Source organism: Crinia signifera, chromosome 7 (assembly GCF_055691185.1).
Source record: "Crinia signifera chromosome 7, ASM5569118v1, whole genome shotgun sequence".
Lineage (NCBI taxonomy): Eukaryota > Metazoa > Chordata > Amphibia > Anura > Myobatrachidae > Crinia > Crinia signifera.
The window spans coordinates 175,342,029-175,363,657 of record NC_139223.1 but is presented as its reverse complement, the minus strand read 5'-3'; the positions used below and the strand labels follow the sequence as shown (position 1 = coordinate 175,363,657).

The 21,629-nt window shown below is 46.1% G+C and overlaps 1 protein-coding gene across 21 annotated transcripts in view; it reads right to left on the bottom strand.

Annotated features, from left to right (window-relative positions):
• UNC80 (unc-80 subunit of NALCN channel complex) overlaps nt 1–21,629 on the bottom strand; it is a 152,390-nt gene that overhangs the window by 32,639 nt on the left and 98,122 nt on the right. For 19 of the 21 annotated variants that reach the window (XM_083154462.1, XM_083154464.1, XM_083154458.1 and 16 more), the window contains 19 exons: nt 21,068–21,157; nt 20,197–20,298; nt 18,899–19,079; nt 17,137–17,405; nt 14,207–14,341; nt 13,637–13,778; nt 12,567–12,663; nt 12,236–12,406; nt 10,745–10,837; nt 10,442–10,660; nt 10,128–10,328; nt 8,752–8,875; nt 8,405–8,530; nt 8,129–8,252; nt 7,073–7,279; nt 5,713–5,897; nt 4,560–4,725; nt 3,471–3,650; nt 1,897–2,035 (listed from right to left, as the gene is read on the bottom strand). In XM_083154462.1, coding sequence (XP_083010588.1) covers nt 1,897–2,035; nt 3,471–3,650; nt 4,560–4,725; nt 5,713–5,897; nt 7,073–7,279; nt 8,129–8,252; nt 8,405–8,530; nt 8,752–8,875; nt 10,128–10,328; nt 10,442–10,660; nt 10,745–10,837; nt 12,236–12,406; nt 12,567–12,663; nt 13,637–13,778; nt 14,207–14,341; nt 17,137–17,405; nt 18,899–19,079; nt 20,197–20,298; nt 21,068–21,157 — 2,951 coding nt within the window. The remainder of the gene's footprint in view (nt 1–1,896; nt 2,036–3,470; nt 3,651–4,559; nt 4,726–5,712; nt 5,898–7,072; nt 7,280–8,128; nt 8,253–8,404; nt 8,531–8,751; nt 8,876–10,127; nt 10,329–10,441; nt 10,661–10,744; nt 10,838–12,235; nt 12,407–12,566; nt 12,664–13,636; nt 13,779–14,206; nt 14,342–17,136; nt 17,406–18,898; nt 19,080–20,196; nt 20,299–21,067; nt 21,158–21,629) is intronic. The other 2 variants (XM_083154460.1, XM_083154461.1) reach the window with 1 other exon arrangement.

Here is a 21,629-nt window from a genome sequence, read left to right as displayed (position 1 = left end):
AAGGGTGAATATAATAGGTACGGTGACCGTCAACATTCCCATTGTCGACCGAATGATTGTGTCAACTTCCCGGCCATGTCGACCTTAGTCATGTCGACCTATGTGTCAACCTAAGCCCTGTCAACCTTTAGTGGTCATCCTAATGTATGGTCGTATCCACACCCGTAATAAAGAGTATGGAGAAACTTGTATAACCTTTTTTTTTTAATTTGGTCCAGGGTGGGATGGGGAAAATATAATAATTGTCGACGCTGTGGAGTCGGCCTTTTCCAACAATCATAACAATAATGCAATATAGGTAAATAACATAGCAGATTATATATATATATATGTCCAGCTGAGCACGGTTCTATTAATGATGTCATACTGCGCACAGTGACCTAATCTTCCCCAATTAGCTTTACATGATTCAGTTTCCTTATGGTGACAGCTGGGGATGTCTCGGGGTTTAGTTACTATGACAACCTTCCCAATGCTTCCAAGTCTGGTACACATGGTCCCTTGGAGCCTGGGATTGACAAAGGTGGGGCTGCAATGGGAATTCCTATATATGATTGTTTTGTCGCTTTGCAGTGCTGCAAAGCATAACATATATTTAGGCAAGTTACATTGTCTACCTCAAAGTAACATTGAAGGTAGACAATGTCGTATCCAATGCACATTATGCGTTCCCTTAGATGTAGAAGGTTATAGTGATGAGACACCGAACCCACCATTAGGGGCCTTATTCAGAACTGCGCACAAACTGTGCACGGTCGAAGGCAGGGTATGGCGTCACTGGCCCACTGCCCCAGCATCTGGCTAGCAGGGTGGGCTTGTGGGTTAGCAAATGTAACAGAGTGGCAATATGGGGACAACCGAGCATAAAGCGAGTGAGCCATAGGCGTGCTGGGTTTACAGAATTGTGGGCTATGCCAGTAGAGCATTGGAACAGATCAGCTGGGCCTCTTGCTCCCGAGACAGAGCTGGCACAAGTCCGCACCAGAGCGGCCACCACTGAATATCCGCATTTATTTCCCGGAGCGCAATCCAGCCAAAATGCACGCAACTTACTTACTGTAGCTCCTAAATCTGACAACATCTCGCTAAGCAGCGCATTCAATAATGCGACTAATGTCAACATTTTGGGGAAAAGAGGTAAAAAAACCCCAAAAACAACTAACACTAGTTCTGCTGCTTTAATCTATTCATCGCGGAAACACTTGGAAATCATGACCGTGACTCATGTAACTGTCATATACGTAACCTAAACAGCGTAGAATGTAGATCAATGTCAACATCAGGATTATACAGTATACCATCAAATGTCCAAGTCTCTATATTTCGTACTGAAGTTTGACGGTGGGATCCAACTCCTCACTAAGTCCTGGTCCACAATCAGCCAAGATAACAACATCTAACATGGACGAAACTCATGATATACAGAAACGTGTCCCTAACCGCTGCTGTGTACACCGCCAACACCAGTAGGAGGCATCAGTCTGTGTTACTGTTTGCCGCCCCACGTCCGACAACACGTACCAATAATCTCATGGTGCAATCATTATGTACCAGCAGTTTTTTTTTTTTTTCTCTAAAACCTATCTATTAAATAGAATGATTAAAGAGTATTTAATTTTAAATGGTCATTTATTCAGCAGTAAAATGAAAAGAAACAGAAAACCTATTTATTTGAATTATTATTATTATTATCATTATGTATCTGATTATTCCCATAATTGTTTCAGTTTCGGGGACCATCGTGAATAGACGATTTTAGGGATGAGGTGATGCTCTGTTTTTATGACGGCTCCCACCACTGACCCAACTCTTGAGGGATAGCTATGGTATAGTCAACTAGTCCCCATTCTACATGGGCTACTGGCCTCTAGGCGTTGGATGGACAGCACAGTTTACCTTTGGCTGGGAAGCATGCCACCCTCAGCCTGGGGAACAGACATGCTGGATGTGTGACTGGAGAAACGTCTTCTGCCAATGGCACTCAAGAGGTACGTGTCCTGTTCACTTACCACACTGGGCATGCTCACCGAGTCATCTAGAACCAAAGAGAAAGATTTGTTGTGAGATTGTAAGCACGACATTGGAGATAAGTGCTTGGTCTTTATCCTGGTTTATATATATTGCTTCCTTCTTTTATGACCTGGATGAAAAACGTTCCAACGAGTATTTAAGATGTCATACTCGTCTGGTGAAGTCCGGTGGTGTACCCCTCTTCTTTGGTGCCATCTGCTGTGATGCCAGCAACCAAATGTTGCCAGTCAACGTTGATGGCCTAGTGAATCGGGAGTCCATCTGCGCATGCATGACGCACATGCTGCGGGGTGTGCTGGGAAGAATCCGATTGGATCACCCTCAGAGGGCAATGCTAATGGAAGCCTATAGGCCCGTGGTGGATATGTGAAAATTAGTCAAACCTCCGACAATGGCATTGACAGCAAAATAACGCTTGATTCATCTGGCCCATTATCTTAAAAGTCGATATTTTTTGCAGCTTAGAAAAAGACTATTGTAAGGGCAGATTGATTAAGCTTGGTGAAGTGATAAAGTGGCTGGTACTTTATCACTGGCCAAGCAGCCCCTAACTGTCAAGTTACAGACTGGGTTTGAAAAATGAGGAAAAAATGAGGGTCTGATTGGCCGTTGATAAAGTACCAGCCATTTGAATTAATAAATCTGCCCCTTAGGGACTAATATTTTGTATTTCATTTCTATGTTGTAAGGAAAAATATAGAAGCATTGCAGTTGAACACCAGTGTGGGGCAGATTTATTAAGCTTGACGAAGTGATAATGTGGCTGGTACTTTATCACCGGCAGCGGCGTAACTACATTTTGGGCGCCCCCCCGCCGTTAAAGGGAGGGCGCCCAGTCACTCACCCGCCCCTCCGCCCGCCGCACCAACCCCCGCAGTCTTACCTAGGTTCAGTACGCGCTGGTCCCGGCTCCCTTCTTCTGCTATGAGGACCACCACAAAATGTCCGCCCCCATACAGCAGACAGTTTCAGAGAACTGTGTGCTATATGGGGCGGCCATTTTGTGGTGGTCCTCAGCAGAAGAAGGGAGCGGGGACCAGCGCATACTGAACACAGGTAAAGACTGGGGATGGGGGGGTTTGCGGGGGTTGGTGCGGCGGGCGGCGGGGTGTAACGTAACTATAGCACTGCAGCCCCCGGCGCCCGCACATGCATATCGCCCCCCCGCGGTTGCGGGGGCTGCGGTGCTATAGTTACGCCGCTGATCACCGGCCATTCAGCACCTAACTGTGAAGTTACAGGCTTGGTTTGAAAAATGACAGGTACAGTAGGAGCTGATTGGCAGGTGATAAAGACAGACACTTTATCACTTCACCAAGCTTAACAAATCTACCCCTGAGTCCCTATTCCTGAATTGTCTATATGTCCCAGATTCCAGTTTAGTCAGAGGTATATATTGTAATATGAGTTTTTGCTGCTGAACTGGCTTCACCACTTACTGTCCTCCTCCTCCTCGTCAGTGCGACTGAGTGTGTCCTGCGATGCTTGCTGGGAGTGCTCACTCTCCTGTTCCCAGACAGTCCCAGTGCCCGTGTTGGAGCGAGACATGGTAGCCAAGCTTAGGCGGTAGGCAGAGGTGGAGGTGCCGACGGTGCTGATAGACGTCTTCCCTTGGTATGCTATATAAAGCCGACACAAGAGGTTAGGGGAACAGGACGTAAATGTCCCACATGCCTTATACAATCGCTAGAAATCGCTGCACGTATAGTGTATCATTTTAAATATACAGGATCGTAAATGAGAGTCGCTACCAGTGCATGATTACAATCTGATCGGTTGCCATCGGCAACTTCTCAACTTTCTCCTCTTTGGAAGAAGGTTTGGTAAGGTTTGTGCGTGACAGACTCAGCACTGCCATTATTTCTCTTATACTCATCAGTAAAGATGACCAGGGTGGTGGCACATGGCTGGCCACACCGCAAGGCTGCTTAACGCCTCATCTGAGCTCCTGGCTCCATTTCAGCCTATTGGGTCCACCCATTAGCTGGGAGATGGGCGATCGCCCTTGTCGGCATTTCTATACCTTTGCATGCAATATCTTGTATCGTGACGCCTGCGACCCAATGGTTGTATGCAATTTGTCGTATCGATATGGCAAATTGTCCCGACATCGCTGTAGTGTGTCCCCTTGAATCCAAGCACCCTAAACTATAACTATATATATAGTGATATAAAATAATATATATACAAAGGTAAATCCTTCTAACCTTTTTGAGGTGAAGTACCGCCAGTGACCACTAGAGGCCACTCCATGGGCCAAATTACTCCTTACCAGAAAGTGAAACTAAAATGATCTGTTTCAAACTTCCTGGTTATGGAGAGAGGGAGCTGTGAGGACAGAGATTGGAGGTAGGAGCAGATAAGGACTAAGCCGCCATTGTTACGGGCTAACTAGTAAATATATCTAAATTCATATAAATGATGTAACTATACACAAAGTATGCCTATCATACTTTGATTGGAACAGATAAATGAGATAAAATGGCAAAAAGTACTGAAACACCATATTTTGCATAGACAGCTCTCACCTGACCCGCTGTGTACGGCCTCCTTAAGGATCTTCAACTCACTATTAAACTCATTTATGAGGGAGCTCTTACAAAGAGGTCGCGGGATAAAGCGTCTCTCCAGCTGGTCCGCTATGTGCTGCCGGGCGCTCAGCTCATCCTGAGTTTCTGCCGGCTGCGCCAATAACTGTGGGTGGGAGGAAAAAAGCACTGTGCGTTCTACAAAAGGAATACATTCTACCAATTAACCTGGATAAACATTGGACCTTCAGGTCTGTTCGCGCGCATGCGAATTCGCACGCAAGCTTGATGTTTTGGGTATGTGCAGCCGCAACAGACAGACTGTTCGCCCAACATTGGGAGGGGGCATGGGGCGGCGGGCCAGGGTACTCACCTATGGGAACGCCCAGCATGATGTGGGCACTGCGGGTGGAATGGGGAGGTCGGGGGTGGCCCGGCATTTGCCTGGCGGTGTTTGGTGGACTTGCAAGGCTGCAAATTCAACCAGAATAACCCCCATGGCCCGTTCCCATCTCTTAGCACGAATAGCTGGGTCTAGTTCGTTGCCTGTAAGGGGTGAGGTATCAAACAGTGCAAAGAGTGGAGAAGTGGACAAGCGGAGAGGTTGCCCATAGCAACCAATCAGCTACCCTTCCCCAATGATTGGTTGCTAGGGGCAATGTCTCTGCTCTTTAGAAGGTTTGATACCTCTCACCTTACAGTATATTCCATTTAGGGATGGCCATCGACCATCGATGATTATAAATCACAGATTAGTTTATGGCTAATTTCAAATACTTTTGCCATCGATGGGTAGAATGAGATGGTTTCCCTCCATTGATGTCAAAGCAGAATAATTTTTTTCCCTCTTTTTTTCTTCAAGGTGCCTGGACATGGAGCGTAGCTCCGCCCCTGGTGCCCATGAAGCCCCGCCCCCACATTCTGATGGGCCATTCAGTCAAAGAAACTGATAACTAAAACTATCGATGGTCATACATCACATAGTTTATTACCATTGACGGCTGTTTGCAGTATCACCATCGATGTCAACCATCGATGGTGACTGCACCAATGGCCATCTCTAGTTCCATTGCATGTGTGCGTTTTGCAGCGGAGGATAACAATACATTGATCAAATATCAATAAATGTTTCTGAATTCGGAGCTGAGCGAACCTTGCACTGGATGAAAGGTCTCAGGAGGACAAATATTGGGATCCGCGTCCGTACAATGAAATCCAGGAAGTCCCAAAGGGCCAGTCCCCCCACCTTCCTCAGCGCCATCTCTTTCACCTGAAGGCTCAGCTGATACCATTCACTTCCCAGCTGTCTCTCGAAGCAGACAAGAATAACCTTCAGAGCTGGAAAATGATGTTACAGTACGAGTATGGGTAAGTGTAATGTATAAATGTAATAATATCATTGTACTCTAGGTAGATGTGGCTTTATATCACCCCACATATTCAGCGTCATCTGATGTCTTCCCAGCAATATCTTGCCCCCTTTCGCTAAGAGTGTCACCACGGCCCTTTCCCATTCTCTCCCCCCCACATGGACTACTGTAGCCTCCCGGTATCTGGAATTCATCTCATCCGTCTCTCCTCCATTACAACCATCCTATATACCGCTATGAGTCCGATATAAGTCACATCCGCAGTACCACACTGCACCACATACTCACTTCCGATCGCCTCCAGATATTAATTCACTCACCCTCACCTTCAGATCCCCTTAACAGGGACATCTTAAAGGCATATTGGGCAATTGTCCAGGGCCCCACGATTATAGGGGCCTTCAAACGGGGACAGACTGCGTGGGCTGGTGCTTCTTGGCAGGTAGAATACTGCCCAGCCACTCCGACTGTGAATGACACCCAATCAGGGCAGCCTTCCCATCCTGCCTCCCAAACTGCATCCAGAAAGTGTATGGTTGACAGCAAGCTGATTGGTAGATAGCTGAAGCCATTAACAAATAAACAGCCAGTCACCGTATAGAAGCATGAGGAAAGACAGCGCGAACCGCAGGAGGGTAATATATGTTTTTTTTCCTTCATTTATTTCCATAAAAGGGTCGGTTTGGGCCCCAGTGCAATCCTGTTAAGCTGGCCCTGCCCCTTACATTCCAGCTTCTAAGACTTAACCCGTGCTGCACCCTACTTGAAGAACGTCTATACTTCCTAACCAGACACCCCCCTAACCTTCAACCTTTGAAGAGCTCTCAAATCACATCTCCTTCTGCCACCACCGCCCTACTGTCTGCACGCAGGGTGGTAAATATATAAACTATCCCACTGAATTATTGGGGCAACTCCAGATTGCCAATACGTCCAACCAACCATGGTTTTGCAGAGAGAAGAAATTCTGAGGGTACAAGCAAACCAAGGATCACATTCATAATTTAATGAACATTCACCAACCCTTGGATTTATCCATCAACTAGTTGATCCATTACACTCTCTCCATGATAACGTCACTGTGTACTAACCCATTCACTACTTGTTGTCTGTGAGGTTCTTTGCTGCCTAGTAATTTCTCACCAAGATAAGCAGCCTGGCTGGTGGAATCGGCGAGTCCTTCTCTGCGGAGGTCTTTCCCGGTGTCCCCAGGAGTGGAACAGTGAGCAGGGGAGCTCTCAAGCATAAAGTTCTTGCTGCGAGAAGTACTGATGATACGCGGGGGCAACAGGATGTTGATCACAGTCTGCAGCAGCAGGAACACTTCAGGCTGTTCCAGCCAGGGACTGTCTGAGTGGTGCAAGACAGGAGAAGCCAATCACATGGACGTAAAGAAAATACGAACAACAGTTTGAGCTTTGTATCAAACCTTGGAGAGAGATAAAGTAGAGAAGAGGCCAATCAGTTTCTGTCATCTCAAAGACTGGTTGCTTTGATCAACATCTTCATTTTATCGCTCTCCAAGTTTTGATATAGCCTCCCCTTTGAGAGTAACGTCTAAAGCGGTGGTTCTAAACTTGGTCCCCAGAACCCCACACAGGTCCCGTTTTCCAGGTCACCCAGCTGGACACAGGTGTATGATCAACTGTCACATTTCAAAAGATGCAAATTTCCCAACGGCCAAAATCCCGACAACCATTGGCTGATAGTCAAAATAACAACCAGGTCAAAATACAGACAGGGTCGAAATGCCAACATTTAAAATGTGGACAGGTCAAATAGTCAACGATTTTTTGATGATTTTTCTTTGAAACCGTGTCCAAAGCATGGCAAGAGCAGTGAGCGATTCGAGGGGACGCAGTACACACATATGATGTCCATTCAACATAGACACCCGCAAAATTTGTTTACTTTTTAACCTGTATACATTTTATGTTGGGATTTTGACCGTCGGGATTTTGAAATCATACGGAACCCTTCAGAGATCCACAGGTGACCTAGAAAACATGAACATGTAAGGTCCCGAGGACCAAGTTTAAGAACCCTTGGTTTAAGGGATCTAGAACCTCAGTCATGTTGTTTTGTTTCCCCTTGCGAACTCCTACATCTAGCCAATGATAATTCACGATAGGAAGGCAGACCTACATTTCATTGACTGCACATCAATTACGTTATATATGAGATGCCACCAAGTCAGACCTTTGCTTCCAGATCCCACCGTCAGCACAAATGGGATGAGCAGGTTGAGGAGCATTCCCTCTCGCCTCTCCAGGTTGGTGAAGGGGGAGATCACGTGGCTTAGCGGAAAGTCCTCTTTTAATGCCTGAATGACAAAGGACATTCACAAACATAAAATAAAATAAATATCCTCCGATTGCCAACATTCCGCAAAGACGTATTTCCGAGGCTGTACATGAGCAGGTATATTTCTCGTTAGGTTCCTGCAGTAACATGTCACAATCAGCTTGTACTCACCTGTATCTGAAGTGCCACCAGCCTGACTACTGCGGTGCTAAAGGGTAAGGGAGGGGAGAGGTACGGGCTGAGGTGGAGTAGAGGCAATCCATCTGCAACACTAGAGGGCCCCACTACCCCCATTACCTGCAATGCAAACACCGTAAGGTCAACTGAGTAGCAACACAAAGACCTCCAGACAGAGGACAGGAGACAACCAAACACCTCCAGACAAGGGACAAGACATATCTGGTTACTCCCTCACATGTGCATCCATGTAGCATGCAGGACTTAAGCACAGACGCGGGAGAGTCAGACAGCGGCCCGGTAACAGAACAGAGGGCTCCCATTGGTTCTTGCTTACTCACCAGATTTACACAAACATTGATCAGAGACCTAAGGTGAGGCAGGAAGGATATGATTGGCTGCCTCTGCAGAGTCAAACAAACCCCTTCTATCAAATTGCTGGCAGGCTCCCACTCAACCTGTCGCCTGCAATACAACAGGGGCATGGGTTAGAGAAAGGAAACGGCGGAAGTAAGAGGAAGATCCAGGTGATTAGTGCAGTCAACATCCCAGCAGAGAAAGATCAATATGTAATCAGCCAACTAGGACCATTGTATTCACTGAGGGGTCAATGTACCAAAGCTTATGGAGATAAAGTGGGTGGAGATCAAGTACCAGCCAATCAGCTCCTAACTGCGATGTTACAGGCTGTGTTTCAAAAATGACAGGAGCTGATTGGTCAGTACTTTGGGTGTGATTCAGGTTGGTTTGCAAAAGCAAACTCCTTCTTTAATGGACAAAATCAAGCTGCACTGCAGGTGGGGCAGATGTATCATGTGCAGAGAGAATTAGATTTGCGTGAGTTATTTTGTTTCTGTGCAGGGTAAATACTGGCTGCATTATTTTTACACTACAATTTAGATTTCAGTTTGAACACACCCCACCCAAATCTAACTCTCTCTGCACATGTTACATCTGCCCCACCTGCAGTGCACATGGTTTTGCCCATAACAGAGATTTAGATTTTGCAAGCCAGCTTGAATCAGACCCATTGTCTCCATCCACATAGTAACAAAATTTGAGTTTATTTAGTATTTTTCAAAGCAGTGAAAATTAAAATAAGGTGCTTCCCGTACATGACTGCAATAACTGTATGTCATCACCTCCATTATCCATGCTGAATAGTATGCATTATACAAGTATAAAATTGATTTGACATTACGTAAACCATGCTGCACTGCAGGTGGGGTAGATGTAACATGTGCAGAGAGAGAGTTAGATTTGGGGGAGTTATTTTGTTTCTGTGCAGGGTAAATACTGGTTGCTTTATTTCAGTTTGAACACCCCACTCAAATCTAACTCTCTGCATGTTACCTATGTCCCACCTGCAGTGCAACATGGATTTGTCCATCTGCAAAAATTGCAGCCTTGCTGACAACCGGTCTGAACATTTAACACCTACGCGCTCTTTGAGGTTCTCAAATGACTGGTACATGCAATTATTCCACTTCTGGGAGCATACAGTAATTGTAGGCGTATACGAGTAGTAACGTAATATCAGGGTGTATCCAGACTTCACCTACCTTGTAGTTTGCGGTCTCATTTCCTCTGCTGTCGCCCAGTGAAACCACTGCATCCGTGTTTGTGGGCAGCAGCAGAAGAAATGGCTTTTCGATGCCCTTACTTCAAGGTTTGCAACATCAGAAACTCAAAGCACGTTTCTGGGGCCACTGCTCACCTTAAAGTTGGCATTTTGTGTATTTTATTGAACATACGATCCAGCCTCTTTAAGATGAGAATCAGGGCTGGCCGCACTGCCTCGGCTGACCAGTCCGTGATGGGCAGCATCTCCATGATGTAACGCTTCAGGCCTTTGCTCTCCATAGTCTGCGTGTCGTATGGAGCCAACTTCAAGAGCGAGTGGGCAATCTCTGCAAGCCTAGAGAAATACCAAATGAGAAACTTTACCAACCATCTCCTGGTCCATCATCAATCTGCCAGACTCACGGGATCGAGCCAGTGAAATATTTCACCATTCCATGGGACCCTCACCTCATGTGCGACTTGACATCCAGGAGTTCCAGCGAGGTGACCCGTGGTTCTCCAGCCACGTTTTGAAGAATCTTCAACCTCGGGCCGCAGTGCTTGTAAAACTCTGTGCAGATGTTCAGCAGAGACTCCCGGGGCCTTCTGAACTCTTCCCGAGCGATCCTTTCATCCAGCTCTTCCCTGGGCAATCCCTGACCCTCTTCCAACAGATGAAGGTTATCTCTGGAGAATGGCACGTTATTAGCGTAGCTGTTACATGGGGCATTCTGAAACGTAGGTGCCGTAGACAGTCAAGAAAGCCAATACCTCAAGTTGACTCCAGCAGACATGGTGTGGTTGGTGGTTGTGGCCCCTTTGTGACCTTGGTCACCTCGGCTCATCTGGGGAGCAGTCATGGGCCTAAAAATAAAATCAGGACTAAGCAGGGTGAAACGGGAGTTTCATCACAAAATAGGAAAGGGAAGAAGTCACTGGTCAGATTGTGAGAGTCCTCATCAGAGTAGGGGGTTCAAGAAGATCCAATACTGAGATTTAGGTAAGTATAATTGCTCAGTGGGTGATGATGGCACTGACTAATCTGCCAAGAAGGGCCGGATAGTAGGGATGGCCATCAGTGCATTGCTATCAATGGCGATTCTGTTCCCAGCCATCGATAGTCAGAAACTATGTGATAGATAACCATCGACAGTTTTAGCTATCGATGGTTATCCATCACCTTTGACTGAATGGCCGGAGGACCAATCAAAATATGGGGGCGGGGCTTCCGGGTGTCGGGGGTGGAGCTATGCTCCGTGTCCCGGCACCTTGAAGGAAAAAAATAGAGCGGGGGAAGGCAATATAGCCACAAATAAAGGAAAAATATACCAGCATTTATCTCATACGTATTAACTACAAAAACTGCACAAACAGCCCCAGCTCTGCACCAATTTTAATACTATTCTATTTTTCACGGTCCAATTTCTTTTGTCTCACTATATGGTCATTTCATGTCATAATTGTACAGTATGTTAATTTTAACCTCTTTATTTCACAATGTCTAACAGCCCTCATGCCCTCTAGTTTCACACAATAAAAGAAAAACTAGAAGGACATTTATAATAAAAATATATTCTAAAAAAGACAAAACCTCCCATACAATTAGGTGTGCGTCCAAACCTGCAACTCTCTTTTTTCTTCTTTTGTCCATACAGGGGGAAAAAAAGAGAAACATTGTTTCTACTATGCCATCGATGTAGGGAAACCATCTGGTTCTCCCCCATCGATGGCAAAAGTATTTAACATCGGCCATAAACCATTGACAATTTTGAATCATTGATGGTCGATGGCCATCCCTACCGGATACTGAGTCAACTTCGAGACCCAGAAAAGGTCAACTCGCGTCAACATGCGATTGCACATTATAGCACATGCACAGTTTTCTCAAAGTCCCTAGGTGTGGCCACATGTGGATATAGGGGCGATTCACGTTGACTCGCAATTGTGTTAGTTTGGCCCCGTCCCGATGTTTTGGGGACTGCGCATGCGCTATTATGCGGAGAGGGGGCAGATGCGTGTGGATGCCCAGCGTTTTCTAAACGTTCCCACAAAAACGGTGGGTTTTCCAGAAAAATGCAGGGTGTCCCCATGCAAACACAGGTGAACCACCTGCTGGAGGTGGGAGGCTGACGTCAAAGGACTTCAGCACCGACCCCATCTGCATCACATATGTTCGCAAATACCTATAGACCTTCCTCTGGACCAACACAAAGCAGGACACGTTGTAGTCTTGGTGGTCCTTTATCTAACTATGTATATGACCTGGTCAGGGCTTCCACGCTGTAGAGAAGGGCCTGGAGTGAGGTGGCCAGAGCGGCGGTGGCAGCAATCTCTTCCCGCGCAGCCGACACGGTCTCTAGCTGGGAGGTCTGACGTTTCAGCTTCTGCAGGTAGCATGGAACCATCGCTTCCAACACCATCAGCATCTGGAGGCTGAGGAATGATCACAGGGACAGGATTAATACTAGACAACAGCAAAGTATCACCTACACTGAGTAATATACCAGCCCTGCTTTATATTGCGTTCTGTAATAAATCCCTTCTTTAGAATTTCATTTTCAAATAGATATCTCAAAGGAAAGGGGGCAGTTACCTGCGGAACGACTCCGGAGCGTAGGCTACAACTGTCACGCAGAGCTTTATGCACTCACTGATGGAGAAGGCCATGTCCTCATTGCCGTAGCAAAAGTCTGCAAAGAATAAGAAACCAAATAAGAGCATTTATCACGCACTACAAATACACTGACAGAGTCCTGGTCGTTAGAAGATCATCAGCACTTTCTCTGGGACTGACATGTAAATAGTCAGTCCCAGGAAACTGTGAACCAACCTGAATCGGCCCTTAAAACACAGACTGGCTGATGTCCATGAATGTCTCAGCTTCCCACAGCAAAATGCATCTGATTGGCTGGTACTCCCGTGTCCAAGACTTCTCTCGCGCTGCCCCCCTGCACTGGAACAACCTCCCGCCACCCATCAGGCTTTCTGATTCCCTTACCTCCTTCAAGCGCTCCCTCAAAACCCACTTTTTTCGACTAGCCTATCCCTCCTCCTAACCTCTTTTGATCCTCCTATCCTGCCTACGTTCCTACTTATCCTATTGTTTTTCGTTCGTCCACCCACCTCTTTACCTCACCAGTGCTCCTGCCCTGTTCTTCCCTTGCTCTACTTCATCTTCAGTCTTCTCGACAATTCCGACACCTACTTCAGAACTGATGCTGATTTTAGTTCTACCAGCTATACCCCTATTTATGCTGTATTTTATCAACACACCCTGTACGTTACCTTGTCATTTGTTTTTTTGTTTGCTATGTACGGCGCTGCGGACACTTTGTGGCGCCTTATAAATAAACGTACTACTACTACTACTACTGCTCCCATACAGCTATTGGTGGAGTGAGAGGACTCAGGCTGTAATGTTATCCAATGTAACAGAATAGATTGAACCGCACATTTCCAGAATAATAATTACTGTGTCAGATCATAGGTGACACCAGGGGTTATAGTGAGGGGTGGCATATAGAAATGAGTTCCCCCACCTCTGCATGACCACATTAAGCCCTGGGTGACACCCATCATGTGCTTTTATAAAATTGGCCTGAAAACTTTCAATGATAGAAGAATTGAATAACATTTGTGTCTGTACAGCTGCTTTATAATTACCTAATGATTTAAGGGGGCGTTCTGCTTTCACTAGCTCCAAGATGTCCAGCAGGTCAGCTGTTTCTCCCTCCAGGGACTGAAGAAGGTCGAACAGGCACTGGGCAGACACTCCCTTGCTAGACGAGGAGCTGCTCACTCCATCCTGGGGAACAACATGGCGTATTAGTAAATGGCACAGGCCCCGAGACAAGGGGTATGTGCTGCTCACCCTCCACAAACAATTGCCACTGCTGCACAGTAGAGTTGCACTGAGACTCTAACTGAAACCACACTGATGCCCGTAACTACCAGTCCTGCCACAGCAGTGCATTGGTTAGTCATGGGTATGAGCCCATAGGCAAGTACACACTGTAGACCTTGCACCCATAGGCCTGGACGAAGACGGGGCAGGGCCTGCAAATGCGTATATTTGCATGTACACATGTGTATAGCCGCACCATAATATAATAAACATGAAACAAATACAGCGTAAGATTCGTTTGGCATAGTAGCAATACATCCCACAATAGAATACAATAAATATGAATTGCAGGGGGAGTACAGAAGAAGTCAGGTTATGACACGTCTTACGGGCAGGTCTAGCAGAGGAGCGACGCTGGCGAACAGCTGGAGCACAAACGGTTTGCGGTGTAGAACGTAAAACTGTCGGCAGGCGAATTCAATGGCTTGGCGCAGCTGCGGGTTACTTTCATAGTCGGCATACACCTACGGTACATAGAGGAGATACCAAAGGTAGAGTTACGGTGCGTGCAACACTGTGCGATATTAGTGGTCATGTAAACGGAAGCAGATACTTTCCTGACAAGGGAAATATCGACTCTCACCTATTCAATACTGCAGTTAACGACAACATTGAAGGGTGTCAGATCCGACTTTCTAAAAAGTCAGATGTGTTTTGCCAGAAACAGCTGCGGATTGTCAAGTTCACGGTCCTTTTATGTCAATCCGCTGCCGTTCTCGGCGATCCACAGACTTTCCGACACTCGACAACTAGAACAGTAAATTCCGACTGTCGGAAAACGGCCCGGGATTCCGACAGTCGGAATCCCATATTGAATACCCCCCTAAATGGTCATTTCAATCATTACATGTTTGCCCGTGACACGAGGTGCCAAGTGCGCCCGTGTTCAGCTGTGATTGCCACAAATCCAGATAACATAGGAAAAAATTGTGTTTGCACAGCAGCGGCTGAACTGTAACCGTGTCATTAAGGACCCTCATTGTCTGTTGGATGTGGTGTAGCTCAAAGACAATATCTAGGTCGACAGTAGGTTAACCATAAAAGGTCAACATGCAAAAGGTCGACACTGGAAAATAGTAAACACAAGCAAAAGGTTGTCACATGAAAAGGTCGACGTGAATCTTCCACATTTTCTTAGTGTCAATGTCGACACCTGAGGACAAGGATCCCCAATTAGTGTAGCACGCACCCACGTGGATGTCATTACACAAAAGGTCAAAACAAATTAAGAAAAAAAAAAAGATAACTGTGTCATGCGTCAACCATTGATATGTTGACTTTTTTTTTAATGTCGACTTTGTGCATGTCAAATATTTTGTATTCGGCTTAATTCTGATCTGCTCGGTAAGCTGCGAAGCTCGCTTGTGGTGCCGCCCTGCCGAATCTCCGCCCCCCACCGTATCGCCTTACAATCATGTGTTAATGCTGATGAATTTTGACCAAAGAAACAATAAGTGAAAAGCGCAGGTTACGTATTATGTCCGTAACCTGCGTACCCTTTATACCTAACTACGTGCGAACAAAACGTAGCACAGCGTAGCGTACCTTTATTGTGTATTATACACCCAAGAACCAATACCTTAATAAGAGATCCCTTCGCAGTAATTTGTCTCTAATCTGCGAATATACCTTTATGGACAGTGTCCGTAATATACCTTTGTCGCAAAATGCGAATAACAGACACAAACCACAGTATAGAAGTATGGAGATAAGAACTCCGTAAAAAGGTTGTATTTAAGTCCCTAATGGACAAAGGGGGTTACAGGAATAGAAAATACAGGTTTAACAGGTAATACAATAGACTAACAATGAATATCTATGTCAGGCTCTGCTAGGGGGAAGGAAACAGATACAAGACACAATCAGCCAACAATACTAATAAGAATAAATACCGTTAATGCAACCGTTACCGTCTCATCAAATATGCGAAGCGCAGTCCGGTCAGAGCTCGCTATCGTTCAGGGATGAACTATAGCCCGGTGGAAAGTCAGGGAAAGGTAGATGTGCCGAAGTGACCGGGCAGCCCTGGGTCACCTATCTTATAGGGTCAGAAGGGGGAGGTCAAAGGCCATTCCCATTGGTCAGAGATCGTATGTCAGGTCCACTGTGATTGGGGGGTAAGATGATACAACTGGTTTGACTAGGTACAGGGGAGTGAACTTTAAGAGTCCTTTGTTTGATGGTTTCGGCGTCAGCAGTGATAAGAACCAGTTTCATCTAGATTCCTTTGTTACCTACTTTCAACAGAAACTGTCTCTGGAATATGGATTATGTCCATAACTATCGGGCCGTGTCTATTGCGAAATATTCGCAATGACCGGAATACTACGCATAAGAAACGGAACGGAACGGTACTAAACATGATACAGACAGATGTATGCAGGGCTAACTAAGCTATGTGTGGCGTTCTAAACCTTTAACTACATTTTACTTAGTGTCAGTATGTATTTATGAATTTATGTGTGATAGTATGGCTACTCTTCTGGTCCACTTTGTCACACATACTCGGGTATGGAAACTTTATTTGCGCAACTCTGCGAACCAAAATGGCGGCCATACTATCCTAAAATGGCGTGTGTGCAACTAGACTTCCACACATGCCAGGGAATATGTTATGAAAACACCCTCACATGTGCCCGCAGCAGGATTTTTTCTGGGCTCGCAAATATAAGTCATGGGACGTCATTCGCCCGCCCCCAGCACCACGCGTCACGGCCGCATTTACATTTCACATAGGAACGCCAGGCGTTTGCATGGGGGCACCCATCAAACGCTAGGCGTTCCCATATTGAAGCACCACCACCACCCCCTGTGCGAGCACCACGCTGACAGTGCAGTTCGGCGGAAGTGCCGCACAGAATCCCTGCACATGCGCATATGAGGCACAAAAATCGGTCCCCCGTGCGAACACGCAGGGGACCAATCAAATCAGAATGAGGCCATTGTCTGTCGGCCTATGCATTGCAGATCTAGTGGTTCCAGTTGGGTACAATATTATGTGTTACATATGTTGTGCCAATAATAGTGGCTCTCTCTTGTATACCGATCACTATAAAATGTGGCGATGCCAGACAGCGGTGGTGGTAGCACAGGCAGCAGCGAGGCTTGAATGACCAGCGTATATACATACATATACAAACATCAGGTAAGGGAAGCTGAAAACCTTGATGGTTCTCTGCACGTTCCAGCCTTACTTCCCCCACCCGTGTTCGCTTATGCTCTTAGTAGTGCCAAGCACGCCCACACGCCTGTCACTTGCCTGTAGCATGGTGGGCAGGATCCACTGGTACCCGCTGAGTGAGAAGAGATGGTTGAAATGTACAGCCGTGTTAATGACAGTAGCGGCATACTGCCTGAGGAGGGCGCTGTCCTCCGGGTGAAGAATCAGAGCTCCGTTGAAGACATTTAGGAAAAGCATGATCTCATCCCCCCATGGGTATTCGCTGGGCATTCCCAAAAACATCTCCTCCAGGAGTTTTATCCACAGGCTCTTGTGCAGTGTATCCAAGCCGAACAGCTCCTTCCCGCCTGGAGGACAGCAGAGGGGAGCGGGTTAATGTCCTCAGTTTGTTCTCACTACGTATGGAGCTCCTCCATGGGGCATGGACACATATATATCGCAGGACAAAAACTCACATTTACAAATCTAATATGGTGCGTGTGAACATAACAGCATACAGGTGTTATAAAGCTTTGGGTGACTCCTAATATTAGTCACATATCGCTCGTAGCACAGCCAGCTAGTAAAGGAGAGAGCTGGCAGCACTGCCAGCTGGTAATGTAGAAAGCTGGTAGCACAGCCAGCTGGTAAAGGAGAGAGCTGGCAGCACTGCCAGCTGGTAATGGAGAAAGCTGGTAGCACAGCCAGCTGGTAAAGGAGAGAGCTGGCAGCACTGCCAGCTGGTAATGGAGAAAGCTGGTAGCACTTCCAGATAGTAAAGGAGAGAGCTGGTAGCACTGTCAGTAAATGACTGATCTGATAGCACTGTCAGTTAGTAAAATAGTGATCTGGTAGCACTGTCAGTTAGAAAAAGGAGATAGTTGGTAGCACTGTCAGTTAGTAAAAGAGAAAGCTGGTAGCACTGTCAGTTAGTAAAGGAGATAATTGGTAGCACTGTCAGTAAAGGAGAAAGCGGGTAGCACTGTCGGTTAGTAAAATAGTGATCTGCTAGCACTGTCAGTTAGTAAAGGAGATAGTTGATAGCACTGTCAGTAAAGGAAAAAGCTGGTTGCACTGTCAGTTAGTAAAGGAGTTAGTTGGTAGCAGTGTCAGTTAGAAAAGGAGAGAACTGGTAGCACTGTCAGTTAGTAAAGGAGATAATTGGTAGCACTGTCAGTAAAGGAGAGGCCTGGTAGCACTATCAATTAGTAAAGGAGATAGTGGGTATCACTGTCAGTAAAGGAGAAAGCTGGTAGCACTGTCAGTTAGTAAAGGAGAAAGGTGGCAGCACTGTCAGTCAGTAAAGGAGAGAGCTGGTAGCACTGTCAGTTAATAAAGGAGTGAGCTTGTAGCACTGTCAGTTAGTAAAGTAGAAAGCTGGCAGCACTGTCAGTTAGTAAAGGATAGAGCAGGTAGCATTGTCCTTTAGTAACCGAGAGAGCAGGTAGCACTGTCAGTTAGTAAAGGATAGAGCAGGTAGCATTGTCCTTTAATAACCGAGAGAGCAGGTAGCACTGTCCTTTAGTAACGAGAGAGCAGGTAGCACTGTTAGTGAAATATTCAGCAGCAGAATTAAATTCGCTCAATGCCTACACAGTAATCTCAGCTCCTCAGCTAAGTCCAATTCACTTACTGTACTACACTAACTCCTGGCAACCTCATCATCTACAATGGAGCGAGCCTGGCTGTGCGGCACTGCCCTGTTCTCTCCTGGAGATCACATGGGCTCAAAAGCTGCACATTGAGGTGCTAATTCTTAAATATCATGGGCTGCACCAATGGTGGAAAACCACTTTAATAGCCAGTAATAATTAGGTGTTGGTCCTTGTGCCTGGCATCAGATACTGTATACAGTAAGTACCTTGTGGGTCATTAAATAGCGAGAACTCTGCATCAATGGCACTTCGGGGGAAGGAAGGCAGACGCAGAAGGTCTTCTTGTAGCATGGACACGTGGGACTGCTTGTGGGCAGTGGGGATCTTCTGTGTCAGCGATATGAGGAAGAGAACGCGTCCGACTTCCTCCAGTTTCCGAGTGAACACCTGAGAGAATGGAAAACATTACACACGACTGACCTCAGAATCTGATAAATATGGGTCTAGCCCAAACTGAATCTATCATCACTACTACTTTGGTTTACTGTACTGTATTATAGCTGTACTGTACTACAGCCCACACTTCTCCCACTTACATCTCTTCCTCCTCTCCCTATACACTCCCACCTTCCCTCCATGCTCTACTAATGCACGCCGCCTCTCCTGCCTACTGATTACTTCCTCTCACTCCTCTACAGTACCTCCAAGACTTTTCACGTGCTGCTCCCTTTCTCTGGAATTCTCTACCTCAGACTCTCCAGGGTTTACTTACTAAGATGGGAGTTATTTTGAAGATGGGATGTTGCTTTTCGCAACCAATCAGATTCTATCTATTTTCTTCTGAAAGATGCTAAATAACTAATAGAATCTGATTGGTTGCTATGGGCAACATCCCATCTTCAATAGAACTCCCATCTTAGTAAATAACCCCCTTCACCTCTCTACAAAACTTCAAACGGGCTCTCAAGACCCACTTATTCATCAAATCCAGCTAATTCTCATCGCAACCTTCTGTTCCATTGACACTATCTACCCCACCTGTGTCACCCCTGTCTGTCTGCCCCTCCCCTTTAGAATGTAAGCTCTCACGAGCAGGGCCCTCTTCCCTGTGTGTTTTTCCTTCCTTTACTTAATCCATCTTCGATGGCACCAATTCCTGCGGTTTTCCCTCACCCTGATACTTATGTCAGTGTCCTCAACTATGTTTATGTACCCTGAACTTGTCCACTATTGTATTCAACTGTAGCCACTGTACTCAAGCCAGGTCCAAACTTTGGCCCTCCAGCTGGTGTGAAAGTCCCATCATGCCTTGCCACAGTTTTGCTATTAGGGAATGCTAAAACTATGGCAAGGCATGCTGGGATGTGTAGTTCCACAAAAGCTGGAGGGCCACAGTTTGGACATGCCTGCTGTACTCTGTAACTGGGCGCTGCGGATCCCTTTGTGGCTCCATATAAAGGATAATAATAATAATTATTGAGAGCCGCTGCATTAGAGGAGGGTATTTGCTAGTTGCAGATATCATTTAATTAGAATACAGAGGGAAATATGTAATGTTACCTACCTGCTTCTGAATTAGTTCTTGGCCTTTCTCAGGTGCCATGTGTACCAGATTCAGCTGTGGGGACACTGACCTCCGAAACGGATAAATGTCACGTACATAGGTCTGGGAACAGATAATTACATACAGTATATACTACAGTAGTCACTGTCTATAGCACAAAATGTATCTGCCATTGGCATACAGTAAAAGGAAATGTTTCTGATAAAATCAATAAGCAATTAAGCCGGGTGACCATTATACAATAATCAGGCAGAATAGAATATTTCCAACCACTCATTCTGATTATCTGATAGTAGGGATGGCCATCGACCATTGATGATTCATTGATGGTTTATGGCCGATGCAGAATAGTTTTGCCATCAATGGGGGGAGGCAGATGGATTCCCTCCATCAATGGCACAGCTTAACCGAATTGTTTTTTTTGTTTTTTTTCCTCAAGGGACTGGGACACGGAGCATAGCCCCGCCCCCAATCCCCATGAAACCCCACCCCCAGGTTCTGATTGGCTCACAGGCTAATCAGTCAAAGAAAATGGATGACCGTCCATAGGTTAAAAAAAATATATCTTTCTTAGGCTCCACAAATTGTCTATCATGTAGCATCGCTTGGCAAATCTGTCAGGTGTGTACCCAGCATTAGTGTTACTGAGAAGGACACAAATGGCCCAGCCATCGAATGATTTGTCCTGCCTTTGCAAATAAACGTCAGTCAGTGGGGAGGGGATGCACCATTCTTCGTAGTAATCCCGTTCTCTTGCTGTCAGTTATGTGATGCCTTGGTTACAGAGCTGACAATATCTGTGACACATTGGCAAGCTCTGTATTATTCGCACAGGCATGTCTGATGCAGTAAGTGCCAGATTCACACTCACCTTGTTGTAGTGGGTCAGATTCCAGCGTTTGTCCATAAGAAAGTAGTTTGCAGACTGGGAATCGGCGATGTTGAAAAATTCCAAACACTCCTAAAAGACGCAGAAATGATAAAGGTGCAGTGTTATTATATCAGATGGATTCAATGTCCCCGTAACCACATATAACATATTCCTCATCCACAGACAGTCATCTCTATTATGGGTTCGGATCCATTGGTCCACAGCGTGATGGTCGACAGTCATTAGGTCAGCACCATTAGGTCGACATGGGAAAAGGTTGACATGGGTCTAGGTCAAAAGGTCATTAGTTTGACAGGTCATTAGTTCGACAAAGTCTAGGTCGATAGTCAAAAGGTCGACATGGGGTTTTTCACTGTTTTTTTACCTGAATGTCAACACATTCGACATGGACACAGCTTAAAGTGCACCGCATCCCCTCGCATCGCTCGCTGCGCACGCAATGCGTCGGGCACGGTGCCTCGCTACACTCGGCACACTATTTTATTCTCCAACCACACCCTAGTGGATGGTAGAGCATGAAACACCGCCTTTCGGCACATGT